Source organism: Astatotilapia calliptera, chromosome 16 (genome assembly GCF_900246225.1).
Source record: "Astatotilapia calliptera chromosome 16, fAstCal1.2, whole genome shotgun sequence".
Classification (NCBI taxonomy): Eukaryota; Metazoa; Chordata; class Actinopteri; order Cichliformes; family Cichlidae; genus Astatotilapia; species Astatotilapia calliptera.
The window spans coordinates 22406664-22427113 of record NC_039317.1 but is presented as its reverse complement, the minus strand read 5'-3'; the positions used below and the strand labels follow the sequence as shown (position 1 = coordinate 22427113).

Here is a 20450-nt window from a genome sequence, read left to right as displayed (position 1 = left end):
GAAAGGGGGCTGGGGAGGGATGGTGAACGAAAGCGTTAACTTTTATAGTCCGCCCGTTCCTGAACGTCATGCATTCGTTATCCATATTTGTTTTTCTTTTTTTTTTTCTTTCTTTTTTGTGCGTCCTCTCACGTAAAATGTAGATATATTTCTCTTCCTTCGAACATGTGCACATGTGCACATGTGTCAGTCGCATCAATTGAACGGTATACAGTACAGCCCTACAGTACAGCCCCATATTTAATTTCTTGCCTCATTAAGGATTTGTCCGAGGTTAACTTTCTTGTAGCTGAAAGTAAATATGAGGCTTTTTTTAAAAAAAAAAAATAGCGCTAAAGGTTTTTGGTTTATTATTAAAATAGTTAAAAAATAATGTGCTCCACAGTCAAAGGTTTGGCGAGATTGTTAATTCTTCAGCCCTTCAGTGAATTCAGGTAGGAGTACAGTGTAATAGGAGACCAGACCAAGGGAAAGGATTCCCACATAATAAGGCTCTCTGAGCCCTCTCCCAAATATAATGTTTATGTAGACTACACATTTATATTCTTAATTATTATTATTACTGTGTGTGTGTGTGTGTGTTCTTCTATCTCAAGGCAATTTTCTTTTGTCAACACTTGATGAGTTATAGCTAATAGAAACTCCACTAAATATGGCAGAACTCTCTTCCCCCCCAGAGTAAGCAGTGCCACAGCATTTTCTCTTTTCTGCTTGTCCTCTTGCTCCATCTTGTGTCTGTGAAAAAACAGTTGGCACTTGTTAGATTGTGGCTGCTGCTGTTGGTGGTGGTACACCACTCTAAGAAAACAAAAACAAAACAAAAAACCAAAACCAAAAACATTCAAAATGCTTTTTATCATATATATAAAATATTTAAATCATGACACAGCTCAGGGATTAGAAAGGGCATACACATCATTTCCTTTTACACATGTGGTGTTTGCTGAAAGCAGTCAAACGAACTTATAGTACTGATCCAATACAACAACAGAAAAAGGTTTTTAAAAAAAAGGAGAAGAAGAATTAAATATATAATCATTCTACTAGCTTACAATATATGTTTATCTGACTCTATGCTGCATGTAACCTTCAACTGCTGCACATTCAATTTATTTTTCTTGTTATTTTTAAGTCAGATGTCCAAATGACTTATCTGTGACAGCTGACTACCTATCCTCAGCCAACAGATTAAAACCTTTGACCTTCTTACAGTTTGGTCGGTAACATATAATATGTGAAATTTGTGTCATGAAATTTGCATTACACTTTTAAATGCATACCTGTTGTGAGCATCAATTTCTCTTCATTTTAGCAGCTGACTGTCTGCTGTACTGGGGTCTCATAAAATAGGAAGTAGCCTTTCTATCTAGCGTGACTCATGATTTGATGGTTTGACATGGTTTGATGCAGAGCCTGCTGCTCTCTATTTCAGGCACATTGTGCTTCTGCTGGCATTTGATATCATATCTCTCTCCTGTGATAGACCTAAAAAAATCTGGAACAGGTTCTCTTGTAAAAGAGGTCTATAAAGTTGTTACACACTTGTATGTAATCACTAATGTGCAAGCACACATACTGCACACACAGAAATACACATGAACGTCTCTTTCCTCCCCTTGCCTTTACTTGGATCCTTTTAGTCCCAGAGTCACTTTTGTGCTAGAGCTCAGCTCTTTGGCATGTGTGTATGCATGTTTGGGTGGTTGCAGGGCAACAAGCATTCTGCGTTCATGAATGATGAAACCACCTGACCCCTAATCACCTATAGATGCTAGTTATATCATATTTAATTTCTAATTTTTGTTTTTTTCTTTCATTTTCCAAACTGTAAGTGTATTCACCTTCACGTACAATGTATCCATAAAGCAGGGGCTATGTAACGATTCTCCAGGACTCCCACAAAAGCTTACAGATCGTCTATATGTTCTCTAGTTTCAGTCTCTAAAAAACAATCCCCAAACAGTATTCACATCGTTCCATTTTCCCATCATGTCACCCACGTTGCATGGCTTTTGACTGCCCTAGCATTCCACAGGGTCTAAGAATTTGCCACAGTTCTGCCTTGGATATAGATCGTCACAGATCTTTCTGTTACTGAGGTTGAGATCAGTGCTGTCCTATAGGAGGAAGGTGACATATCGGAGATCATATGTTCGTTTGAAGGACACTTTAGCCTTCTTGTTGCTGAAGATAGGCTTGTTCTTTATTACTCTGGCTGTTTGGGGTCGTTGTCATGCAAACCAAGATACATTTGGGGTCAGCCAGACCCTCCATGGGGGTGCTGTGTAAGGATATCTAAAGTGTCTGGGTATTTCCCAACTAAGAGTTGAACACAGGCATAAAGCTGTATTGTATGGGGTGTGTGTGGGGAAATTACTGCTGATATTTTTATACTGCAGTGTTGCATCCTACTTCCAAAATAGAATTGTGACATGCCCTGAGTAAACGGTTTGGCTGCTATGCACTGTTGATATTCTGAGACTTGGTGCGTGCATGTGTCTGTATTATAATGCTTTTCCCAGCCGTTCTGGGATCTGGTTCTAATTTAAGGGTGTCTTTTCTAGGCTATGGGTCATGGTGTATTAGTTATGAATCTGGGGTTGTTAGGCAACTTGTAGGTAGCTCATTTTCTGTCCTGAGCTAATGATGTGTTCTTTAACGGGAAAACACCTGGATGACTGCTCCTGCCACGACAGCAGATACCACAGTCAAGTCACATCGAGCACATATCAGATTTTTCCCATCATCTCTGCTGGTGTCCCCACATTATTTCTTGGGGTGAAAGGCTCCCTCGTCTGACAGATGTTTGCAACTGGATGGGGAATTGAATGACATAGACCACAGGATTCATGTTCAGTAATGGTATCATTAGAATGTAATATACTTTTTGGTCCAATTCTAGACAGGGATCTTACCTAGACTTGATGGGATTTTGGCGATGGAACAATCAAATGGCCTTGGAAGTGTTAAGGTTCAAAATTGAGGAAGGAGAGTACAAACCACCCTTGGTCCAGAAGCTCTTGGTCAAACAATGATTTTTAATGAATGCACACGTGTGGGAAGATCGCTACAGACAGCAATTGATCTTCGACTTCCTCAAAGGATACACAGATGCATCTGAAATACAAAATTAACATCATCATAAACATCTTAAGGCCATCTTAAAGCTATCTGTTACATTGTTAAAGCCTCGTCTTAGCCTGCTGCTCAAAATAACTTCCTGCTTCTGCAAACTCTCTGCAAGCCTGTTTCCTGTCAGCCTGTGACTTTTAGCCTTTCTGAAAGACACACACTGTTCAACCCCTGAATGCAATATAAACTCCAGATTATATTATTAATGCAATGGTAATAATGATGATTATTTAACAATAGCAGTAAAATAATTTCCCTGCTCCACAGAAGGGAGCCTAGCAAGTCCTTGAATCCCAGTGTTTGTGGATTGAGCTGCACTTTAGTTAAATACTCCCATGTAACATTGTGAGCATGCTAGCATCCTCACAATGAGAACATTGCCCACATGGTGATATTTAACAGGTAGCTCGTTGTTAATTTTGATCATGATCACGATTGTTTTTATTTTTTGTCATGTGAGCATGCTAAAATGTGCTAATCACCACTAAAGAAGCTGGCAGTGGAGGGTAAAGTAAATCACATTTGTTTGACAAATAATAATTCATAAGCCAAAGAATTAAACTAAATTAAGCACTTCATTCATATGATTCATATAGATTCATATAATATCAACCTCAGAAAAGTCAGATCACCTATTATGATTCATTACATATGAAGACTAAAAACTCAAAAATATGTTATTTTTGTTAATAATAATGATTGGATATTTTAGTGACTGACTTTAGACTGACAGACTGATACTAATACCAAATATGAATTTTAATAATTGTATTTCCCTATTTAGTTCCCCCAAGGAACTTTATATTGTAAGGCGAAGACCCTACAATAATATAAAGAAAACAGAGAAAACCCCAACAATCATATGACCCCCTTTCACCAAGCACTTTAGCCACAGTGGGAAGGAAAAACTCCCTCTTAACAGGAAGAAGCCCCCAACAGAACCAGGCTCAGAGAAGGATGGCCATCTGCTGTGACTGGTTTGAGTAAAGGGAAGAAGACAGGGCAAAGACACAATGTAGAAGAGAGCCAGAGATTAATAACAACTGATGATTGAATGCAGAGAGGTGAATAAACACACAGAGTGAAGAAAAGATGGGCAAAGAAAAGAAATCCTTAGTGCATCATGGGAATCATATGATCCTACATGCTTTATCAAAATGGAAGGTTTTAAGCCTAATCTTAAAAGCAGACAGGTTTTCTGTATCCTGAATCCAAACTGGGAGCTGGCTCCACCAAGAGGGGCCTGAAAACTGAAGACTTTGCCTCCGTTCTACTTTTAAATACTCTAGCAACCACAAGTAAACCAGCAGTCTGAGAGGAAAGTGCTCTAATAATGTGATACAGTACTTTAAGGTCATTAAGATAAGATGGGGCTTAATTATTCACCATCCAAGCTGTCTGACCTTTACTGAAGTAATAGTGACCCCCTTATTACTATGTTATAGCTCATGAAATGTGACAGGAATATTTAAAGAATTTTAATTTGAAAAATTCTTGAGCTCCCACAGAGAAGTGCTTTTCATAAATTCTTCAGGTTTTTGATGTTTCTTGTTTACTTTAAAGGAATGCAAGAAGCCTTTGTTGTTGATGTTGCAAGAGATCCATCTTGAATCACTCTTATCTGGTAATAATGACCTGGCACCAGACAGTTTGTGTAGTGAGCCAATTTAGGTCAGGCCTATTTACATTTTCTATCTGACTTTGATTAGCAGCTACAATAATCTCACAGCATGGCAGTAAAAGTAGTCAAGCTCTATCTCCAGTCCAGTGGCCACACAACAGAGTTCAAACGAGAAATCTAAAAATAGAGTTGACACCATTTGCAGCTGACATGCAGACTTTCTCTGTGAAACGCAAATATGTGCACGACCACACACAACTCCTCCAACAGCCACAACTCCCACGTACATTAGTGGCATGTTTCCTCTTTGATTCAGAACTGAAATGCTACAGACAGGGTTTTAAATTTTGCAAAACAGCTCAGATATTTGTACTTTTATGCCTTTGTTCTGTTGTAAGCATTGCTTTTTTATCTGGTAGATTGCACTCAGAGGAATATTTAGCATCCTACAGAACCAGAGTTAGTCATCATCATCCTTTTTATCATCATTACACAGCTATGACACATGAGAGGGAAGAGATTCCTCAAGTGTTAGTATGCTTTCAGCTGCAGCCAGTGAGATCATTACATTAATTTCCTCATCCTATAGGCTCCAGCCTTCAACAACGCTGGATTTTATATGTATTTCAGAAAATGCTGGACTTTCCTTACATTTTCTACTTGTGGCAAAATAATATTTACATTAATATTTACATTTTCATAATATTCAGAAACACAATCTACACTGAAATCTAACAAAGAATTTTCAATATGCTTGCAATGACAGCATTGTGATTGTGTATTATGTCAGAACTGTGTTGTAATGGGTAAAACTTTTGGGATGGATTTCTTTTTCATTCTTTCTTTTTTTCCTGAGCTGAGAAATTTGACAAATTTAAAACACTCATATATGGAATTACACAAAGTTGCAACTTGCATTGACATTAACTATTTTAAATATTCAGGATGCATGTAACAAGATAGCGCTCGACTGATACACACAGATGTATCCATCTGCTCTGGGTGTGTGCGAGTCGGGTAGAGAGCTCTGATGACAAAGCTGAGCGTGTGACCTTCCTGGCAGTAGTCAGTCATATTTCTTATATAACCAAGGCTACATAACTCTATTGTAACTCTATAGCTTCATACTAATTTAAACAATGCATATAATAAATTCTGATGTGCTACATTAGGACAGAGCAGAACACATTCTTTCCACTTACTTATAACACAAAATGGTAATTTTAACATGATGTTGGCCATATTTTAGAACAATCATTCATGTTAATTTTGGTTATGTGCTTTTCTGAGCCAGTTTCTTTAGCCTCTTTCTTTAGTTTCTTTGAATTAAGTTGGACAATTTCCACTAAGTGAAGCTTCATACAAAATATAACCATGATTTGATGCAGTGTTTCTAACAGCTCCTGATCATTTCTATCAAAACTTCCCATATTAGACTTACTGCACAAAAGTGAAGGGACTGTCTGACTGATTTTTACACCCATTCATTCGATCATCCATCGTCAAACAGACATACATGCAGAAGGCCATCGTGAAACCAGATCCCTTCAACAGCTGAATCAAGGGCTGGCAAAAGGTGCAACAAGGGGGGTAGGGAGAGGCTGAAAGACAAGAAAAAGAAGGCTGGACAAAAATGCATCGCTGAAGAGCATAAAGAAATATGAAAGAAAGGCTTTTAGTCCAACAGATAACATCTCAAGAGATGACAATGAACTGAACAAAAATGTCCTCTGAGCAATTTCCTAAAAACCTGTATAAGTCATTTTTAGTGAACGTCTTCTACAATGAACTACGCAGAGAAAATAAAGCTAGAACAGCCAAAATAAAAAACTCAAATCATAATTACAATTATGATACATTTTCACATTGATTAACACTGGTTAGCAGAGCTATTTAATTTTCACCTCATGCCCTTAAATCTGGGGTTTAAAAAGCCACTACTAATGAGGCAGTTATGAAAAATATTTTTTTAAAAAAGACTTGTTGGGTAAAATTTGAAGAACTGTTAATGCATCTTAACCAATGAAGGAATCTTCCAGACTGATTTAAAATGCCAAAAGTAATCAATGAAAAAAGGGGTTGTGATACAGTGGCGGGGTGGAGTAGTGGGAGTGCAGATGGGGTGAACAGAGACATCAAGAAGAGGGGTTGGGTTTATGAGTGGGTGTGGGGGTGGTAGAGCTACAAATAGTTGCACTCAGTGGCTGGCATTTCTTCACTTAGTTTTCTTCCCAGTTGCCCAGTGGGACAGTTGGGTCTCAGCACCTCAAGCGGTTCCATCAAATCTACAACTCAACCAACAACTCAACCAGCCATGAGCAAGTCCTACAGCTCCTCAGCCCAGAGTGCTTCCTCGTACCGTCGCACCTTTGGCTCTGGTGTTGGGTCAACACCACTGTCATCGATGTTCTCCTCCTCTCTAGGAGGAGCCCACAGCTCCGCTTCTAGCCGTATGTCTAGCAGAGTCTACGAAGTCAAGAGCACCGGCATTCCCTCTTATTCTAGCTTCAACTTGTCTTCTGGGGCCGGGCTCGGCTCCTCCAAGGCCATGCGCACCTATGCCGGGGAGAAGCTCGACTTCAACCTTGCAGACGCCATGAACCAAGACTTCCTCAACACAAGGACCAATGAGAAGGCCGAGCTTCAGCACCTCAATGACCGCTTTGCTAGCTACATTGAAAAGGTGCGTTTCCTGGAGCAGCAGAATGCCGCGCTGACAGTGGAGATCGAGAAGCTCAGGGGCCGCGAGGGGCCTGGGCGTGTGGCTGAGCTGTATGAGGAGGAAATGAGGGAGCTGAGGAGGCAGATAGAGGCCATCACCAACCAGCGTGCCAGAGTGGAGGTGGAGAGAGACAACCTGGCCGATGACCTGCAGAAACTTAAGCTCAGGTAAGCTTGGATTGATGGGACTGGGCCAATATGTAGATAAACATCTTCATGAACAAATGATGAGTAAAGAAAAATATATATATAAAAAACTGACTCATGTAATATGGCTTTAATATAAGTGAGCTACTGGAAACACATGCACTCACATGTAGGAGTACACAGGAGTCTCATGTTAAGTCTAAAGCCAAACAAATGGAATAGTTTGAATTAACTGAAACATGGGGGATGTGATCCTTTTTTACTTAAAGAAAAGCTCATTCTGTTACATTTATAAAAAAAAAATAAAAAAATCATGTGATACAATAAATATTTGTGACCTCACATCCCCCCCCCTCCCCCCACTCTGGAAGGTGCTATCTCACATTCTGGCAACACACCAAACCTCTATCAGATGGAACAGAAGGAGAAAATCGGAAGACGGGAAAGCAGAAGGGGGGGAGGAGACTTTAAAACGTTTTATCCAGTGTGTTAAAAATAAAACAAACAAGTGGCATCAAGTACAACTCATTGATTTCTAAAGAGTGTCTCTCCTCTTTTGGGAAAAATGAAAACAACAAAGTAACAAAGGAGAGATTTGAGAATAGGAATGCTTCAGTAATTGTTACGGTCCAATGGCTTATTACAAAGGTGTTTTATAATTTATTCACGAGAGACACAGCAGAAGAAAATTGAGAGCAAGAGAGAGAGAGGGAGATCTGCAGGTTCATAGGAATAGAGTTGAGACTCACAGGCAGACAGATTAAGTTTCAGCTCGACAGAAAGCAGTCAGACATGAGAGAAGTAGACAGATAAAAATAAGTGTATACACACGGCCTGTTTGTTTGGTGAGTTTAAAGAAGAAGAAATCTAAAAAAGTGAAAAATTTTCAAAAGCCAGTCCACCAAATACACATTCCTTCTATGTGCACTGCATATGTGACAGAACGTGAGCATGAGAGAGAGAGAAAAGCACGGGGAGCTGCAGTGTGGGTGTATCGCTGAATAATCTATTTGGAGCGACTAAATCATCTCTGTGAAATTCTGTCACTGCGAGATGCTGCATGCAGCATCACTTAAATAAAATGTATATCAAAAGACAGGCTCAAACACACACAGCACTCTGACTCTTCACTCTCTGTGTATCACGCCTGCTCAAATGGTTGCCTGAAACGTTCAGTGAAACTTGTTAAAGCACCAGCTGCTCCTAATATCACATGCAAACAGTTGCAACGCATGCACGCTGACATTCTCATTGAACATTCTCACTGAACGTTTCCATGGACGATGACATGATTCAAAACCGCAAAAAAAATGCCAATAGCATCTGCTGTGTGTATTTGTGTCGGTAGTGATTATGTGTGAGGTGCATGACAGCATTTTTTTCTGCATTTTCCAGTTGTTCAAAGCGCACGGCGAAATGCTAATTCTGGAAACTGCACCGGGACAGGCCTGTGTTGCTCTCACACTGTTACCATTCTGATTCTGACAGTGTGACAGCTGCAACAGAGCTTTAGGACTCAAAGAGCAAGTGCAGAAGTGTGCGTGTGTGTGGACATGGATACAAATAAAAGCTTGAACTTTGATGTTTCATTGTCTATGCCGGTTCTATTCTTCTGAATTTACTGAGAGACGAAAAGAGCAGAAAGGCTGGAGGACTGAGAGGTGGTAACTAGTTTATCTGTCTAGTAAGTGATCCCTGGGGGGAAAAGCTGTTCACTCCAACAGTTTGTCTTCACTTTTGTTTCAACTTTCCGCTTTCTTTTTCGCTCTTTTCCTTTTTGTATGTTGCTGTCATTCTGGCAGACTGCAAGAAGAGATTCACCAGAAGGAAGAAGCTGAGAACAACCTGTCTGCTTTCAGATCTGTAAGTCTTCCATTTCCTTAAATCACTCATCTATAGCTCAGTCATTTTCTCTTCAGTCCAAAACAGAGAAACTTTGCCTCCTTTGGTTGAGCAGTCATTTTTCTCCTTTAATTTTCTTCTTATTTTAACATTTTTTTTAAATGTGTTGGTTATTGGTCATTTTCTTTTTTGCCATTCTCTCCTCTTATCTAGGATGTCGACAGTGCCACTCTCGCTAGGCTGGACCTGGAGAGACGTATTGAGAGTCTGCAAGAAGAGATTGCCTTCCTCAAGAAGATTCATGAAGAGGTTTGCTGATTTACCAGCTTTGGTTGGCTGGCTTCACACAATTAGGCGGTGGGAGGGTTGCGTCTGGAATGGCATCTGGCATAAAATCCGATCCATTCGCTGTAGCAACCACTTGGGAAATAAGAGAGCAGTAAAAACTACCCTTCCTCTCTATATCTATTATGTGTGTCACTAGGATGGTGTATAGTGTATCATATAACACCTGTGTGTGTTACTATACTGTGCTGTGATATTAGATCTGAGTCTCCACAGGCATGCAGCTCTTCATGAGATCAAAGACATCGTACTTAAATCCACCTACTGATGTTAAAGCACAGATATCGTTCCCATCTACGTAAATTCATGTCTGTAGGAAAATTTAACAGTCATTTAACTATTACAGGGCAACAGAAAGATCTAACCTTATACACTTACAGATATCAAATGATATTCTGAGCCACACACTCAGACACATGTCTGCACAGCTGAAGTCCCTTCTTCTCATTTTGTCTTCTTTGCTTGAACTTTGACCTGCCAGAAATGCCAAAGTGCTGATTGGTCAAAAGACTCTGTCAGCTGTTGTGTGACAGAGAAAAAGAGGGTGTGCCTGTGAACAGATGCAAAGCTATTTATAACTTTCAGTTAGATCAGACAACAACTGAGTGCAATCCAGGCTGGCTAATTTAAAAAAAAAGCCTGTTGCTAACAGAATGCATCAGTCGACAGCTGGGTGAATTTGTAATTTGACACATTAGATTTCTATATGTAAATATTCTGATCTGACGTGTTATCGCACGTTGAATTATTTTTAACTTGTCAACTGAATTAGCAGGTATCGTTTTAATGTCCCGGTAGCTACTCACATGTTTGCTTATTCATCATTTTGACACGAGCGGAGTTTGACTTTTTCTGGACTCCTTGCAGGAAATCCGTGAGCTGCAGAGCCAGATTCAGGACACTCAGGTGCAGATCCAGATGGATATGTCTAAGCCCGACCTCACTGCTGCTCTGAGGGACATCCGCATGCAGTACGAAGCCATTGCTGCCAAAAACATTGCAGAGGCTGAAGAATGGTACAAGTCTAAGGTAGAATGGAGGCATGCACACGTAAAATGCACATAGTAGTTCTTAGCTGTTGCACTGTTAATCCTCCTGTCTTCTGTCTTCAGGTGTCTGATCTGAACCAGGCCGTGAACAAGAACAATGATGCACTGCGTCAGGCCAAGCAGGAGACCATGGAATTCAGACACCAGATCCAGTCCTACACTTGCGAGATTGACTCACTGAAGGGCACTGTGAGTATTTGTAGCAACTTTTCTCACTTTCTTTTTTGGCTTCTGATTTTACATTTCTTCTTTCTGATTGATATCATCTTTACATTTCCTTGATAACCATATTTTCAGCCATAAACAGCCATAAACTTCTGTTTCTTTTAGGTGCGTTTACTCTCTTTCAAGCTTCTTATCCCTTCTTTTCAAGGACTTCATGTCTCTGTTTCTTTGCAGAATGAGTCTCTGCTGCGCCAGATGAGAGACATGGAGGATCGCATGGCCCGCGAGGCTACTGGTTACCAAGATACCATTGCACGGCTCGAGGAAGATATTGCTAAGATGAAAGTAATACGCTTAGATATGTCATGCTGATCTTTTGCATTTCACACTGGGTAATAGAAGTAGCAGGATTTTGTGTTTGGTGAAAACTATATTTTAAGCACTTCTTACACACTGATTTCAAGGATGATATGGCCCGCCACCTGAGGGAGTACCAGGACCTCCTCAATGTGAAGATGGCCCTCGATATTGAAATTGCCACCTACCGCAAGCTGCTGGAAGGAGAGGAGAGCAGGTGTGTTTCTGTCCTAAAATTACCTTAATTTTTTGTGATTTTGCATTTATGTCGTACTCATTACTGATTTGTTATGCTCCTCTTTCTGTAGAATCACTACCACCATACCTGTCCAGTCTGCTTATTCTTCCATTGGATTCAGAGGTATGAGAAGTTGCACCCTTTATTCCTGTCACGCGTAAATACCGTTAAAATCTATTGGGCATGAGTCAATAAGGGGGGATGATAAAAGGTCTAATTATAGGCTGTGACTGTATATGGTAGCTGCTATTATAAGGGCATTACATATAGTGTCTTTGCAGTGACACATTCTGACCACTGTGTGGGGATATATGACTAAAACCTTCATGCCTCTGTGGTTCAGGGAGGCAAGAATTAACCTTCATTAATAATCATATGACTTACCCTCTTCATTTAATAGATTAACAGTAAGAAGGTGCAATTAGTCTCTGTTAGTACCTCCCATCTGAGCACTTTGTGACAGCTTAAAGTTAACACAAGGATGTTGTGTGGATGTTCCATTAATGTTACAGCCATGTGAAATTGTTCAAAGCTCATTAAACTTCTAAGTGCAATGCTTAACTAATATCAGTGACTAAATTATCTCAGTGTAGCTGCAGAAAGAATTAAAGCAGTTTATGAAAGAGCTGCATGTGTGAATTTGTTCCTACAGAGACCAGTCCTGAGTCCCAGCATCAGCGCTCATCAGAGGTTCACTCCAAGAAGACTGTTCTCATCAAGACCATTGAGACCCGCGATGGAGAGGTTTGAGCTCACACGTACATGCACACACAGGCATACACACAAATATACACTTTTATGCACAAAAATGTCCATGTTGAGGTACCCTAATGAACTACAAAAGCGCTAGTAAATTATAACTTATATTTTTTTCAACCAAACCATTCTGATTTACTATATTCTCATCCAGATTAAATATTCTATGAGCCAGAGTGCTAATGCCTCATGTGTAAGTCTGGTTTCAGTATCACACCTGCCTTCTGATTGTCTGCTCACATCAGCGGGTTGAAACAAGCTACCAGATTTAATAAGGATACGTTCCTTCTTGCATTTGTCAATCACAGCCACTACATTTTCACAACTGTCTACACATACAAATGTGGCAACATAGTAGCAAAGCTGTTTTAGCTTCTATTCTCTTTGTTATCCCTGAAATCTTGTAGTTTGAATCAATCCGGGTACAGACACTTTCATGAAAGTTACAGCACCGGCTTCCCTGAACAAGCACCTTCACTGTCAGCGCTCCAGTTGGTCCCAGCACAGTCCTTCACCTTAAGCATAACACCTGCACTGAATGTTAAGCTTAAGTAGAACTTTATTGCCAGACTAGCACGGCAGATGGGGTGTTTTCTCACACCGTTTATGCAGACACTGTGCATAGCGAAAATAGACTCTTTCCCTTTTGTATCAATTTACAGTGTCCCCTTTTTTCCCCTTCCACAGGTTGTCAGTGAGTCGACACAGCACCAGCAAGACATCATGTAAACAAGAAGAAACAATGTTACTTAAAAAATAATAGCACCAATAATGAAATCTTTTCCTATTAGAATTACAATGATTAATAAGCTGTGCCTACTTTTAGATACAAAATGCTGACCATTTTATGTAACCAGTCATGGAAGTGAAATTTAACCACTGTACATCCGTACATAAATTACTTTAAGCGTCACAGGAAAGACGCAGTGTAGAGGCATAATGCCTTTAGCCTTGTTTTAAATGAAGGGCATTCCAGGATGTTTTTCTGTATTTGTGTTACTTTTCGCTGCAAAAGAAAAGTATCTTGCATCTATCTTGTCTGCAAAAATATTTTAGTGGTAAGAGTAATATTTCAAATGAGTACAGCTCGTACTGCCGAATTATCCCATCACCCACTGTAGCAATCAATGGCAGATCAATTTGACTGAAGCACCGCAGTCAGATAAATTTCACTGTGTGTATTCCAGGATTTTTACATGTGTATGCACATCGATTGATTAAGATAGGCTATCTCTGTAACTGATTCAAGGAAAGTGAGATGTTGGTTTGAAATAGGAACTCAGTTGTGTTTTGACCTTTGAGCTCTCCAGCATGTGCTACGTGTCTGATGGTATGTGTATGAGTAACCATGGTATCCTCCTTCGCTCTGACAAAAACTCAAATAAAAGATTTCACTTGCTGGGCAGAAAGTTTATTCAAATTCTGTAACTCATATCTCTAGGCATTAGCATTCCTCAGACAGCATGCGTGCATTTTCATCCAAATCTTTATGAACTTTCTCTTCCCACTGCATGCATCAACTGATGTGGCCCGTTTTAGCTTTCCAAAAGATACTAGCTCCCCCAGCCAAGCGTAACACTCTTCTGTCAACATTTAATTTTCTTCTATACACAAAACACGAGTAGTGGCTTTCTTGAATTTATCAGTAACCAGTCTGATCTTGGTGCAAGGAAAACGAAACAAGGGCACATTAACGAGCGGCCCTTTGTCATTCTTGGTCTCCAGCAGAAGCAGATTAGCAGAGCAACAAGAATTACAGTCTGTGCAGACTGTGTTTGTTTCTAAAGCCACTGGACTGAAAATGTCATCAGAGATAAAAATTTGTTGGGGTGGAGGAGAGAAAAAGGAAACACAGAAACAATAAATGAGCCTGCAAGAAAGAGCAAGACGGGAAGAAGAGAAAAACAGAGGACAAATATAATGAAAAGGTTATTGTGAGACAGAGACACGGGGAAGATCTAGAAAGAGATAATTACGCTGAATAACATAAAGAAGTATGTGACTGCTACTCCAGTAATTAGTGGAGCCATGACGGTGTGCTTTCATCACCGAATCAACAGAAAGGGCAAACTGCTCCTGTGTTCTTTTCCCTCTAAATAAAGTTTCCTCACTTCTGTGAACTCTCCTCTTTTTTCCTAGGAAGCAAAAAGCTTCAAGCATTACTGCACTTCTTATTTCTTGATTAGTTTTGCTGTTGTATTTGTTGTTATATAACTGCTGCAGTTTGTAATGAAGCTACACTGCTAATGTAGCCTGAAACCTACACTGTCAGAGCACATAAGAATGCAACTGACTGGAAATCCAGATGCTTGATTTTTCTCCATTACTTATGTTAATGATTCTTAAGTAGCTCTTTATCACAGCCAACACCTGCAGAGTAAAAATGATATTTTGAAGCTCATATCTGGTGTTTAAGAACTCGTTTTTCTCTTTACTTTGCACACTTTGTCCTCTCTAAAAGACTTGAGCCATCCTGCTCATCTTCACATTTTGCTTCCAAGGAGCCAGACTTTCTTGCAATTTCTTTCAAAGACCTTAAAATGTCTTTTTGAAGGTCTTGCAAAGTTTTGGCTTTTTGCTCTCATCTTCAGGGCAGTTCCTGTACATGACTGTTATCAGAGTAATGCAGCTTTTTTGTTTTGTTTGTATGTTTCTTAAGCCAAATAACATTGACCAATGAATTATGCAAATATAAAAAAAAAGGAATTTAACTGAAAGCATGAACCATTGTTGTGGCTACTTTGTTACTTGTAGCCTGTTGCAAAAAACATATACTTTGTTATTTTTGAATAGCAAAGTATATGTTTGAATGAATGAATATATGAAAGAAAAAACTGAAGATAACACAGTTTAACAGGCATAATATAATATTTTTACACCAGCAAGGTGATTCTTTAAATGCATATCTCAGCATGATGTGGAGTGTGTCCTCAAAAAAAAAAAATCTGAGGAAAACTGAATAAGAGGAGGACAAAGAAGTGTCAGGTCGTAACAATCTACAGCAGATAAACAGTGTCTGAAAGTCCCGTCCTTGAGAAAAAAAATCCAGCAAAGACCTGACAAGTGGTTCAGGACCTTCAGTTGATCCATCTACTGTTAACTGACGCCTCATCAGAAATGGCCTCAGTGTGAAGGGTGGCTGTCAAGAAGCTATTCTTTAGAAAGAGGAAAAGGGAAAGATGGGTGAGGTGTTGCAAATTACAAAAAACCCCAAAAACAGCCAAGGCCAAAGCAGAAATCTGGGGGAATAATTCTGAAGACTATTTCAAGAAATGACAAAAAAGCTTGACTAAGAGAGGTCAGGCTGAGCTGAAGAATAAAAGTAATCAAATATTGACTTTCAAGCTCATTAGAATTGCACAAACTCTGTTTTTTTGATGTTTCACTCATTTTCCTAGCAACATATAATAGTGAGTGGTGGGTTAGTGGGTGGCTCAACACTTTTGCACATCACTGCATCATCAATAATTATGAAAAAAATATGTAACAGAATCATCACCTACTGATATCTGTGTACAAGCACCATTTCTGAAACAGGTAAATATCTGTCGATTTATTCTAGGGACTAATTCTAAACTAAACTTATGTAACGCATGTATTTGTGGGAGTGTCAGAGAGAGAGAGATTGAACAAAAAAGTATTTGATATTTGTGCTCCAACAGTTGTGCACACACAAATGACAATGTAAAGATAACAAGACCACTGAATTATAGAATCACAATGTTTATCATATGTTAGGTCCATAGAAATCCATGCTTAATAACATAATAGCAATAATAATAATAATCATAATAATAATCATAATAATAATAATCGGGTGATTTTTACATATTTAAATTGGATGATACGAAAAGGACGAATCAGAGTCCATTTTCTTTGCTAAATTTGAACATGAAACACTGAAACACCTGAATGAGAAGTGTATCCACCGCTCAGCCAAATCAAAGCAAACATACAGCAGAATCACAACATAACAGGTCTACTCCAGAAAGTAATAGCCTGCATAAATTACATACATGACTGTGGTGCAAACATGAAAATGGAGCCAAACATTTGTACACTTAAAAATTATTTACAAGTCAATATCTACAGTCAAAGGTTTTCTCAACAGAAATGTTATATAATAGGTAATGAAAAAAAATATTAGAAATAAGAAAAACAACAACATAAAAGAAAAGTTCAGTGAAAGAATTATTCATTTCCGTCCCCAAATTACAAGCAAGAGGAGGGGCAATGTTTAGTTTAGAATTACACTACAATAAAAACACAAAAGCAGATCAAAGCAGGAGTGAAGTATAGGCAGAAAACCAAAAATAACACGTGTACTGCCACAACCGTGAAACAACATTTAATAACAGTAAACAGCAGGTAGGAAGCTGATGTAACAGGCATAATGCATGTGAAAAAGAGGAAAATGCTTCAAATGCCTTTCAAAGCCCTTTACAGACAGAAGAGAACTGGAGATAGGAAGAGAGTTTTTATTTTTACCTACATCAGCCCAGGACCAGAAAACTAAAGTGTAAATGTCAGAGCTGTGACATGACAACAGCACAATCGAAACATATACACAATGATCAACATGCAGTAATGGGCTTTTGATAAAAATCCCTGGTCCTCGGGCCTAAAAGTACTGTAAATTTTGCTGAATCCAGGCACTAACTTACATACCTCAAGTTTTATTTTATAATTTATGTGCAGTCAGATTGTTTTGTTTTCCTAAACCTCAGAAAAAAGAAGCTATAATAAAACAATAGTTTAAAAAAACAATATTGAGGCAGAATTTAATTAAAAAATGTTCCTTTCCTACTGCCGACTCTTCCATTTATAGTAATATTCAACCTAAGTAGGAATTGCAACATTGCTAGAAATAGTGTTCATGAACTACAATGTTTTGTTTCCAGAGAGCTTTAATTAAAAAAAAGCCCAAAAACCCCCCAAAACAAAACAACTTTCTCCTTCTGTACTTTAACATCTCGCATTCAGAGTCCTTCTCCTGTCTCAGTGTTTAGTATAACAATATTAATGTAAGGAACTTATTTCAATTTCAAAGTGAGTAACACACAAATGCATGTACATTTGAACCGTATGCACACACATACATAGAAAGGCCAGAAAAAAAAGGTCCAGAAGTAAACATCAGAGGGCGCCACTTGCAGGCGCATTTATCTTCACATTCTCTTATCTTAAAAAAAAAGATGCTGCCTCTTTTTTTTTAATCACTTAACATTTCACTCAAATATTTTCATACCATTTTTCACCAACTGGTAAAGAAAAGAGAATTTAATGTATGCACAACATGCTGCGCATACATTCCAAGGAACCCCCCCCCCTCTCCTTGGCCAGTATTTGGTATGTTCCATCAATTGCCACAGGGCTCATGTGTCCACTCACACACACAAAAATACACTATTTTTAACATTTTTACTGTTGCCTATTATTCTCAGACTTCATTATATCAATCAAATTCCAGAATGATTAATATCGGACAGCAGCTATTTGTCTTTAACAGAAGCTTTGTGGAAAAGAGCAAAAAGGGACACAAGAGCACTGTTAATAAATAAAATCACATCGCTTGCAGAAATGTTTAATGGAGAGAGGAAAGAAGAGCAGACAGATGAGTATCCTGTTCAGGTCTGTAGTTGGAATGGCTGACAATAGAATAGAGGATACAAGGAAAGTGGTGAGATGTAAAAACAGTCTCCTTGAAAATCACAACAGCGCAGGGAATGACACTTAATTGACAACAGAAGTAACACAAACATTGTCTTTGGTGTAAACCGTTTAATCCAATTCACACCTAAACTTGTCTCTTTCTGCATGTTGAAGCAGTACAGGCCTTGCGCTGCCACGTTTGAATTTACAAGCTGTCAGTGAAGATAAAAAAAAAAAGACTTCATGAATGACCTTTTAAATGAGAAGAGCTCCCTTTGAGTTTCAGTGTTTGCTGTGATTTTTTTATGTTGCTTTTCAGTCATTTTTCACAGCAGATGCTTCCTTAAGTCAAAATGTTTAATCCTTTAATTACCTTTGGAGTAAAGTGTTCTTTTACTTTAACTTGATGAAAGGCAATTTTTTTAATGCAATTTTTTTCTAACATGATGTGGGGCTCCTGTGGAGTGATTTTTCTTCCCCACTAGAAATTACATTGTATGGCTTGAACCAACCAGTATAAATCTTCGTATCAAATGTTCAACAGAGACAGTTTAATTAACTATGCATAAGAGCGTTTCACTTGTTTCCAGTGTTTTCCATGTAAGTACAATTACAGAGAAGCCAAATATAACATATGATGACTCACACTTCCGACAAAGAAAATCACTGTTTTTAGACATTAAAAGGAAAAAACAGACCAAATAAATACTTCAGTGGGTCTGACAGGAGAATAGCAGTGTGGGTCACACCACCTCTGGAGCACTTTGAGCTCCTGTTGGCTTAATAGGCAGTTGATTGGGTTGGCACGGTTAGGTTAGGTTAGGTTTCTTATCCTTATCAGTGAGTCTTGAAGTAGCCTGTGATGGTGCACATGTGTGTGTGTGTGGATCTGTGCAATTAACTGCCTCAGATGCGAACTGGGGGTCCACTGGGTGCTGTAAGGGGCACCTGAGAACCGCAGTCATAGTCAAGTTCAGCCATCCGAGACCGGCTCATCATTCTACTGTGGGAGTACGCCCGTCTGTCTGTCTGTCTGTCCCTGAAACTCCTGATGTAACTCTGTGGACAGACAGGAAATAAAGGGCTGCGGTGGGTATATGGCATATGTAAATACAGCAAGACACAAAAGCTTGCACTCATGTACAATTATTCTTCAATGAAAAGTCTGACATGTGACACTTTTATCCCTGTTCAGTTTTCTTCTGAAGTCCCATTGAAGAGGATCATTACCCCTTATCTTAACATTAAATATGAACCTGAAGCCTGCAGACACTTAGTTTAGCCAGACATTATAGGGAGAGGACACTTAGTGAATCTTAAACAGAAATGTGTGGGAGAGTTCTGAAATGCTAAAGCTGGCAGTTGGGAAGAACATATGAGCCAGTCGTGTTGAGTGGCACATGTTTAGCTGAGCATGATTGGTGTAGTTGTGTGTCTACTCTTCATTGTCCCAGTTTATTATTATTGTAGCAAAAAAATTAGTTAAGTATACATATATATATATTTTTTAATTTGCAAGGCTTTCTTCGTTACTTTGGCATGATCACCGAAGGAACTGTGTGCACGCTTAACAGAAGTACAGCTAAATAAATTCCTGGAGATATCAGCAAAAATGGCTGTCAAACTGTATGACTTGCCCTCTGGCAGGAGTTTAGCACAGAGAGAATAAAGATTTTGCTGTGCAGTGCATTTGTACATAAATAAAACAGTTTCTGTTTTTCCTACACTTATTTGTCCTGAACTTGTCACTTAACTGTGCGGAGTGGAACACTGATGTCATTCTACTCAAATTAAAACTGTGACTTGAATGTAGAATTTTATCCAAAATCTAATTTCAGAGAATCCGAAGAACACAAACATTTTAATGACCTGGACTGAGGATGTTCAGATTTTCATCGAATTACCTTGTTAAGAATAGATACAGTATTATAGCTTACCGGAGACAGCACATCTCCATCAAAGCGCCTTTTGGAGTTGGCTTTGCGGTGGTAGCCAGGCTCAGTCTGAGGAGGAGGAGGAGGGACTTTAGGAGGCTGAGAGCTCTGAGTTTGGTGATGAGGGTGAGATGCTGCTGGGTGGTGGTACTGCTGGTGATTGTGATGGGAATGAGTCTTCTGCTTGTGCCCTGCTTTCTGGCTCTGTCTCTTTTTCTTCTTTTTGTTTTCCTTCTCCTTTTTCAGCCTCTCTTCTCTCTGTCGAATCCGCATGAGCTGCACCTTTCGCTGCTGTCGACTTAAAACCACTAGAGTCAAAGAAAAAAAGTTTTGATAATTAGTGGTAAGGAGAAGAAAATTAGAACGATAGATAATGAAGAGGGAGTGACTTCAGGATAAAGAGAAAACAGCAAAGCTTTTATAGAGAAACTAACTTTAGGGTACTTGTGTAACCCCGGTTCTCAGAGTTGCATGAGTGAGACATTGTGCTA

General features: G+C 39.1%; 2 protein-coding genes across 2 annotated transcripts in view; one reads left to right on the top strand and one right to left on the bottom strand.

Moving 5' to 3' along the window:
- Positions 1–6957: 6957 nt before the first annotated feature.
- desma (desmin a) lies at positions 6958–14489 on the top strand. The gene is made up of 10 exons (XM_026144084.1): positions 6958–7642; positions 9424–9484; positions 9677–9772; positions 10676–10837; positions 10921–11046; positions 11257–11367; positions 11487–11596; positions 11688–11740; positions 12270–12361; positions 13061–14489. Exons 1-10 carry the CDS (start codon positions 7068–7070, stop codon positions 13100–13102), a joined length of 1428 nt encoding a protein of 475 aa, XP_025999869.1. The 5' UTR covers positions 6958–7067; the 3' UTR covers positions 13103–14489.
- A 2635-nt stretch (positions 14490–17124) lies between these two features.
- tmem198aa (transmembrane protein 198aa) overlaps positions 17125–20450 on the bottom strand; it is a 38666-nt gene continuing 35340 nt past the window's right edge. Inside the window, exons 6-7 of the mRNA XM_026144083.1 lie at positions 19963–20267; positions 17125–19084 (exon numbers count right to left, since the gene is read on the bottom strand). Coding sequence (XP_025999868.1) covers positions 18932–19084; positions 19963–20267 — 458 coding nt within the window. The 3' untranslated portion in view covers positions 17125–18931. The remainder of the gene's footprint in view (positions 19085–19962; positions 20268–20450) is intronic.